Raw genomic sequence first — 9,043 nt, forward strand, 5'->3', positions numbered from 1 at the left:
AAGCATAAAATGTTAGGAAACACACACTAGTGGAGCATTGAACTTGGTATCCTTTGGTTCTGATATAAGCTCATACTTGAATAACCAGTAGGCTTGTTAATAATTTGTTTATTTAAAGTAGAATTATTTTATGTAACCTTTTAACTCTTACCAAGGGAGATGAATCTGACGCAATTTTTGGGAGGTTGTTCATTGTTGCATCATCTAAAAATAGTTGTAATCAACCAATTAGTCCATCACTTCAGCCTGCATTTCCCTCTAATTGCATAGTAACTTGTTTGAATCAAAATTTAGTAACTTAGTGGGAGTTCACCATATATTGCATGATTTTTTGTATTTCAAACATAGCTATGGGGGGCAGGCCCTACTAGTTATTCTACAATGGGTGTTATTATGATTTTGCACACCACATAATTATCTACATAATATTTGTAAGTATTAATAGTACATTTAATTTACATAAACAGTAAACACAACAGAACCAACCTCTGTAGTCATGAGATGACGCCATTACTATAAGCCCCTACATTTACAATAAGGGTCCTACAACAATAAATATAAAAGTTATAAACCAATTAAACTAACAATAATATAAAGACACTGTAGTTGTCTCTGATGGCAAGTTACGACTGGGACCTGTGTATAGTATAATACATTCTATGCTAGTTGCTATGTGTATTATTATAATGACAAGATTGACGTTGTATTTTTACGTATTCGCAGGATGCTTCATCGAAACTTTTGAATGTTTAATTACTTCCGCTAACTTACTCACGGTAAACATTCACATTTCCTGTTTTGCGTGTTGGGTTTCGTTTATTAGGTTTGTCCTGGGTACACCGACTACGTCAATTAATTTGTCGAAATTATTACGTCCTGGAATGGAGGTACCTGACCCTAAACCTAACAGAATTTTATCAAACAAGTAATAACACTGTCTCGTGCCAATAACAAAAACGTTGTCTCGTGCCAATAACAAAAACGTATGTCCAAAAACTAAAATTCCCCGTATTTATTATTTGGGAATTCCCCGGTAAAACACAGAGCTAGGAAAGCTTTTTAGCTTTTTTCAGCCTATGGGCCTACTTAATAGCATTAATAGGCCATGGGGTACCTTATGTACTATCTAAAGTACAGCTGCTTATTTATTATCGATGAAAAACGTGTCGCACATAAAATGTTTTCACCCAGAGCAACAAAACACACAAATCAACTGCGGATGTATTTATTATGCTGCATTCGAATTTAACGATAATACCATTAATATAGCGGTGTAAATTGAAACATCAGTCGCTAAAGGCCTCCAGGAATCAACTGCCTTCTGAAAAATTAAAACAGAATTAAAATACCTTCATAATTTATGTGGCTGGCGTTGGTGGAAAGCCACTACGGCACGACAAGCCCCCAGCCAATGGTAGTGGGTTTCTACTTAGGTGAGAAACCCTTGCGGGATGTTACTGTCCACGCAGGTTAAAGAAACCCCAATAGACAAAAATGATACAACGAATGCACATACACATGTGCACGACACAACGACAAAAATACAAAAATAATCCGAGGTGCAAATAAGCATGCAATACACGCAACAGCTCAATCATCACCAAAAATGGGACGGTTACAAAAAGTTAGTTAATGCGGACAAATCATTGAAATATCTTCAAAGAAAATATGGCTCAAATCCTGAAGGATAATCAGCTGCAGTGTACAAATCATTCAATGTTCGACCACAAGGAGTCGAAGCCAATAACAGCTCCGCATCTCCCAATCACCTGACAAGTCGCCATGTTGGTACCGCGATACTCTCGTCGTATCTTCACGCAATATAATATCGTTCGGATGGTAAGCACGGCTTCGACCGTCATGAAACTGCGTCAGGTTGTTACGAACCGCACTAATAGTGATCTAAGTAATTGAGCGTAGCATCACTGTGCCGGTAGTGACCTAAAACTATAGCGTAGCATCACTGGCGGCGACGTCCACGCAACAACCCAACGGTAACGTAACTCAGTCTAGAACCGTGACGTAACCGCACCGAACGCTGGACCCTAAAGACCCATCGACGTACAGCGTAACTGTAACGTGGCCAGCGTCACAATTAGGCTTTTGTAAAAAATAGCAACAGGTTAAACGGGGACAATTAACTTTTTTAAAAACGAGAGATATTAGATATACAATTTAAAAAGTTTAACTGCGTGTATATTATAATGCGCGTGGATATTACTCAAGTATTTGTGTACCAACACGCCGATCTTATCAAGTGATTAGGACAATGCAGAATCGCTAAAGGAATCGACCTTTGCGGAAGAAACACACAATGACGTGTACAACAACAAAATCCGATCCAGCAAGATGTTTGCCATATAGTTTCATTGCAAATATTTCAGTGACATGCAAAATGCACTAAAGTAGTGACTGGCAAAAAGGCTGGCAACATTAGGTCCAGCAAATATGAGAGACAAACACAAATCCGGCAACACTGTAAGAGTGCTCCAGCAACCACACCCCAACAACACACTCCTAAGCCTAAGCAAAACCTCAAACCGGCATCCTTATCGTCGTCTTCGTCTTTGCTCTTCGTCTGCAGAACAACAGTAATTTAGGTTATTGGGGCAAAATGGTTCAGGTCTTTTATCAACCGATTTGTGATTAAACAAAGAGTATTTACAGAATTATAACCATAGCTATGATACTGTATATAAAGGAATGTTCTTAATTGTTAAGAAATTGGGGATAATATGTGTCTAACGGAACCCATCTTGCCTTCTATTCGTTTCATATGGTGGTGTATAATTTGTTTTAACTTTCCAACAAACGTTTATTGCTTTGGAAACTATAACGTTTATCACTTTGAGAACTAACTTTGGCAAAATATTACTAATTTATATATATATATAGTAAAAGTAATATACACTATACCTTGCGCTATAATGACGTCACAATTACCTTTATTTCCGAATCGCGCCTTCTCCTCTTGATCCTTCGTGACGTCACATACCATTCTCTAAAATATCGAAAAAAATCTGTTTCAAGATTGTGACAAAACCAAACAACTTACGAAGTAGGTTCTTCTGTTGCGTCATCACCACTTCGTGACGTCACATCTTTGATAACATCTAGAAAAGAACTGGTGTACGTAACAATGCCTATTGTGATCTATACTTTACCAAATCTTTGATCCTCGTGCTTCACTTTAGGTAACAGCACGAATATATTTGAGATTAAAATTAATATTAAAGTGTAAGTAATGTGCCTTGCAACGACTCGAAGCGCGCATGAGGCCCCATGGAAAAAAATGTCGCGAAAAGCAAGCGTATAGAAGAAACCGCAATGTGACGTCGCAAACGTGTGGGCGCGAAACTAGCTATGACGTAACAATTGCGAGCAATAACGAAGCGGTTACGACGCGATGTCATACAGACGTATTGTGTGTGACGTAACGCAGCGAATCTGTAAAAGGGGTCACGTCGCGAGTGACTCGTGTAACAGAATTCCTAAAATAAATTTGTTAAATATGAAAACAGATTAAAAATAAAATAAGAATACCAATCGCAAGGCACATAACTAAAATTATTATAATAGGTTCACACATACTTATGTAATAGGCTATATACTCATAAATAGTCATATTATAGTGCAAGTACATTAAATAGTGTATAATTAAGTATTAATACTAAACAGTAGCAATAGTACTTAACTTTAACTCTTGCAGAAGAAACAAATTTAATCCTGTACTGAGTTCACCCAAACAGTGATAGCTTTGTCCCTGCTTCATCCAAACTGCCTTGTACAGTTGCAACGAGTTGTAAGGACGACGTTTTACTTGCCCGGGGAATCAACGAAAAGCGGGAGACGTCGGCCAATCAAACCTATTGACGCTGTGGATTTAAATTCCCCACGTTTCTCGGTTGCTCTGTGTTTTAACTTTAGTACTGTATAATTGAGCTCGTAAGACGTAAGTGATCATATAGATTCGTTTCGGTTGTTCTTGTTGAGCACGTAAGTGGTCATAGGGTGAGGAAAGATGTGACACATTTTTCTATATTTTCTTGTTGTGTTAGGTAGTAAACAAAAACATCCAAAGATTTATAAAACCGTATCTTTAAGACTCCCACAGACCGTTGTTAAATTTTTAAAACACGATTAAGATATTTGGATATTATGGGCTAAAGGTGTCCTCTCTTCCCCCACCCTACTGGAGTTGGGAGACCTTTACCACGCAACATACAAATATCCTGATCCTGTTTTAAAATTTAAATAATTAACGACGGAGTCGTGAGACTACGGTTTTATATTTCTTTTAATGTTTTTTTTTGTTTAATACCAATTGGGACGAGAAAATGGAATAAAAATGTGTCCCATTTCCCGCCAGCGTATTAAAGATATCTGAAATCCAAACATATGCTTAGAAATATAGGTTTATACGCGAACATTTACTTGAATTAAACAGAGATACATAATCGTTTATGTATCTCTGAATTAAACCATCGTTTATTCCACTAACACCAGATAACAGTTACAAAAACCCTGGATATGTAGGTTGACTATTGTTGTCAAAAATTACCAATTCAGGGAATTTTATCTTCACGACTTCCATAGATCGTTGTTAGCAGTTTAAAACACGATCAGTATATTCGAATAGAATGTGCTAAAGGTGTCTTGTCTTCCCCGACCCTAGTCAGTAGTTTGACTGTTGTTGTTAGAAACTTACCACTTATCGACTTTGTTTAGCCGAACTACAATAACTTGCGGAGGTGGCGTAACACAATACTTACTAAAACTAATAGGCACGCTTTCGTGATCTTCTACTACCTTGTCATGCAATTACCCAAACAAAAACAATCAACTACAAAGCTACATTTGTTGTAACCCGTTAACTGGCAAGAGGTATACGAAACACAATACCTGTGTTATCACCAGTAGCCTAGCCTTTTCCAGTCTCTAGAAAAAGAGCCAGTTATATTCATTAAAATTTAGACTGACACCAGTAGCTTGCAGTAAAGACAATATTTTTTTGCGAAACTTTTTTATTTTTAACATTTCTTACCCTTGCGCTTATCAGTTGACCTACTCCTGAAAGAGAATGGAAAGGAGTTAAGACAATGTTTTAAATACATAGCTATACAACAAAGCATCACACCAACAAAATCAGCAGTTAGGTATATAGTTGAATATAGCACAAAATGTGCATGGCCCATTTGATCTAACAGTATAGCAAATAGTTTGTGTTCCAAATTCATACCAGAAAAAAGGTTAAAAGATTTTTTACTATTTCATCTACTAATATTATGTCCTTACATCGGGGCATTCAATTTCACCGTCGTTGATCATGTCGATGACATCATGGGGGGGTTTACCATCTACAGTGCAACCAACGCTCTGGGCAGTTCCTAAAATTTCCTGAAACAAGGGTTAAAATTGAATATTAGGCTAAGAACTTTGTAAATTTTATTTTACACATCACACTAACACAGCAATGCATTTAAATTCTACATTAATATTACCACAACGTTGTACAGTTGTACACAAACATACTAATTTATAAATTGAAACACCAAACTACAGAAAATATCACAGAACAGTTTTTAGAGGAGCAACAGAAGATATCAAAGCTACCAATATTTACCTTGACTGTGCCAGAGAAGAAACGCGACATTGAACGTTCTCGCATAATACGTGCAACGCCATAAACATCCTCCATGGTAATGTTACCATTATGTTTGACTGTGGGTACATTAACGTACTTGTTATGATTGGTTAGGTTATTTAGAATGTATATTAACATTTAGTAAATATTTATTTTCACAAACAAATGGTCTGGAGTAGTAACATTGTTTCTGCATGACCAATTCACATAGAACTTTATACACAAGAATTTAAAAGATTCAGTTGTTACTAAACCAGAGCATTTATAATCTCTTTGGTATCGATGTGAGGATCACCGATGGCTTGATGCACTTAATGTGTGGATAGGACGCCAACCCCAACCAAGGCCTTGACATTACAGCAAACCCAACCATATAAACAAACGCAACTTTAACCAGTTAACAACTAGATGGGTGATGGTGATCGTTTATAGTGGGTTTACTGAAGTGCCAAGGCAACTTACTGTTCTTAACCTTCTTCTTATCACGTGGTGGTTCCTTCAAGGCTTTGATCACCAAAGATGCCGCACTCGGGACAACAGACACGGTGGCTTGTCTGTGGAAGTGAATATTTTGTTACAAAGGAACGATTAAACGAAAATGTTAGTTTTAACAATGATTATTTCCCATCAGGTTCGGTTACATGATCATTGGAAATACTTAAAAAGTCATTTATACAATAGAAAAAAAAGCTTAATTATATTAACTTAAGATAAATAAGTATTATTTTATTTGAGCATAAATGACTTTAAAGCAACAACAAAACCTCACTGCGCCGTACTTTGTCATCATTTGGGAAGTTTAGTAAATAATAGGTGTATGAAAACGTAGCAGACAACACTATATGGAATGCAATCGTAAATACAATTTAAACCGACGTACCTGTTTTGGATCTTCAAACACACAGTAATTTTCAATCCCTTCCAGTCTTGGGTTGACTTGGCAATGTCATCTCCTACTTTCTTGGGACTGAGACCGAGTGGTCCGATTTTAGGAGCAAGCGAAGCGGTCGCACCAACTTCCCCACCGGTAACTCGGAGGTACACTTAAAATTGAACACAAATTTAACTCGTTTTCTAATCACAAGGTACATCTATTGGTAAAGATAGCTTACCGTAGTGAATAGCGGTTGGATCGAACTTGGGAGGCATGATAACAGTAGATATTAGTCTTTCCCGTTACACGACTTTTTAGAAAGGACCGACCAAACCAAATTTCGCAAGGACTTCCCCGCGTTCTGGTAATCACGATTGTAATTTATTTCGTCCCCTACTATTTAATACATTCGAAATATATATTTAGGCCGGTGAAAATAAAGCAAATCTATGTTAAGCGAACAAAAATAGTATGTTTTATTAATTTTTGCTCTAATTATTTGTTTTCGTTTTTAAACCAAAAATTAACACCTGTCCTCTTACGTGGCAATTGTAACCCGAATAGATACGTAGCGGAAGCGCAATGTACGCAGGCGTTTAAAAACAAATAGTCGGTGTAGTCTTTCTTACCTAGAATCGACGTATGTACTTAATAAAAGTAATACTTTTGTTTAAATCACTTATTCTGTTTGCTGTAACTTGTTTCGCAAATATATAGTAACAAATGTACAGTACAAATTCACAGGTGGTTGTACAAAGTTGTATATAATGTTATCAAAATACGTAGTTGTTACCCTGCTTATTGCATGTACTTGGATTAATGGAAATTATGCTTACCGTGATAATGATCTTACCGTACTCGTGGCAGCAGGCAAAAAAGAATGTTTTTACCAGTCGGTGAAAAGTGGTCAAAGCATTGATGTTGAATACCAGGTAACATTCTTCTGTAAACAAATATAACTTAAAAGTAATTTAACTTCTTAAATTTTGTTCACTTTGTTGCTAGGTGATTGATGGCGGTGAATTGGATATTGATTTCCGAATATCTGCACCATCAGCAATTGCAGTCGTCACAGAATTTAGAAAAAATGATGGAATACACACGTATGTATAAGATGATATTTCTCTCAATTACCAGCCATATTTCTACCTTCTACGGATAACAATACCAAAAAATCAAAAACTTTTCCAAAGCGCTAAGATAAACCAGTTACATTTACTCATGTGTTTTCATTATTCATTCATCCATGTGACACACAGACACAAATATTTACTAGCAAAGAGCACAGTATTTTAAAAACAACGAAGAGAAGGAAATCAAAAGCAAAACAACAGTTGTTACAACACGCTGAAGATAAATTGTGTGGGAAATGGTGTCAAATAAAATGTTTGAATGTTACGCACACACAGTAGAATTAACCACCTACAAATTTACCAGGATAGACCCGACTGAACAAGGAGATTATGAAGTTTGTTTCGACAACACTTTCAGTCGCATCACAAGTAAAACCATCTTCTTTGAGATTATCATCGACAACAACGAGGGGGGAATGGATGAAGATGACGAGGCATGGAAGAAGTTTGTGGCTTCCGATGAAACTTATGGAGACAAGCTGGCCACCCTGGAGGTAGCAGGGGTAGGAAGTATTATTCAATACCGCATGGTGATATTTAGTTTGCATGCGGTGAAGGGTGGGCAGGATATATATAATATTCAGTGGTCAGACTTAATAGATCGTTTTAGCTGATGCACTGTCATTAAAACTATGTTTTTAATTTGATTAATCCCAACAATGAATTTTGTTTGGATTTTCTTTCCACAATTAGATTCTTTTCGAACATTCACTCTCACACTTTTAAGTTTATTATGTTTGGCACTTCTTACTTTCTCTGGTTTAAAAGCCAGGTACAACACCCAAACAAGAACTTTTCTTTTTTGTCACAGCAAAGTCTTGATTCAATTAAATCCAACAACGCCAAGATCACTCAATACCAAGTCATGCTGCGTGCCTTTGAAGCAAAGGATAGAAATGTAGTTGAAAGAAACTTCATGAGAATTAACTTCTGGTCACTCACAAACATTGTGGTCATGCTGTCAGTTTTCGCTCTGCAAGTGTTTATGGTCAGGAACATGTTCAACGACAAGCAGAAAGTGCGCACTTAGTGAAGATATGGTTGCGTAATGCATGTTCAATATACACCCTACATATTATATAGACTTCTTTTTATTATTGAAACCGTGAGTGTGGTACAAAAGTGATCTTTCATCTTTATTTATATTAGTAACTGCAGTAATTAGAACTTGTCTGTACCCATATTTTCAATTGAAGAGAAATTGTTAAGCACTTAAATTAAGATTGAAACTGAATTAGTAATTCAATTACACTATGCTGCAAACCAAAGTATTTTTTGTACCTGCATATTTGGTCAAATTTGTTACACAACTGCGATTGATTTTAAAGTATCGAGTGTTTGTAATAATACTGTTTCATTTGTTGTAAGAATACACTTCAAGCCTTCCACATG

General features: G+C 36.5%; 3 protein-coding genes across 6 annotated transcripts in view; 1 reads left to right on the forward strand and 2 right to left on the reverse strand.

Annotated features, from left to right (window-relative positions):
• Positions 1–949, reverse strand: part of LOC100180322 — an 8,688-nt gene extending 7,739 nt beyond the window's left edge. Inside the window, exons 1-3 of one of the 3 annotated variants that reach the window (XM_026836026.1) lie at positions 776–949; positions 487–543; positions 152–204 (exon numbers count right to left, since the gene is read on the reverse strand). In XM_026836026.1, the coding sequence (XP_026691827.1) occupies positions 152–204; positions 487–511 (78 nt within the window). In that variant the 5' untranslated portion in view covers positions 512–543; positions 776–949. Of the gene's footprint in view, positions 1–151; positions 205–486; positions 544–771 lie in introns of all 3 variants that reach the window. The other 2 variants (XM_026836029.1, XM_026836027.1) reach the window with 2 other exon arrangements.
• A 4,057-nt stretch (positions 950–5,006) lies between these two features.
• LOC100184231 (60S ribosomal protein L12) lies at positions 5,007–6,900 on the reverse strand. Its single transcript, XM_002131525.5, has 6 exons — positions 6,757–6,900; positions 6,525–6,687; positions 6,107–6,198; positions 5,624–5,721; positions 5,296–5,397; positions 5,007–5,070 (listed from the first exon to the last, which is right to left on the reverse strand). The coding sequence occupies exons 1-6, from the start codon at positions 6,791–6,793 to the stop codon at positions 5,065–5,067; spliced, it is 498 nt and encodes a 165-aa protein (XP_002131561.1). The 5' UTR covers positions 6,794–6,900; the 3' UTR covers positions 5,007–5,064.
• A 320-nt stretch (positions 6,901–7,220) lies between these two features.
• LOC100186615 (transmembrane emp24 domain-containing protein 1-like) lies at positions 7,221–9,041 on the forward strand. 2 transcript variants are annotated; one of them, XM_002131416.5, is made up of 4 exons: positions 7,221–7,450; positions 7,524–7,621; positions 7,956–8,154; positions 8,463–9,041. In XM_002131416.5, exons 1-4 carry the CDS (start codon positions 7,286–7,288, stop codon positions 8,679–8,681), a joined length of 681 nt encoding a protein of 226 aa, XP_002131452.1. In that variant the 5' UTR covers positions 7,221–7,285; the 3' UTR covers positions 8,682–9,041. The 2 variants fall into 2 exon arrangements, with proteins under 2 accessions (XP_002131452.1, XP_009859742.1); XM_009861440.3 differs by having other exon boundaries at positions 7,956–8,145.
• Positions 9,042–9,043: the final 2 nt, after the last annotated feature.

This window comes from Ciona intestinalis, chromosome 9 (assembly GCF_000224145.3).
Source record: "Ciona intestinalis chromosome 9, KH, whole genome shotgun sequence".
Classification (NCBI taxonomy): Eukaryota; Metazoa; Chordata; class Ascidiacea; order Phlebobranchia; family Cionidae; genus Ciona; species Ciona intestinalis.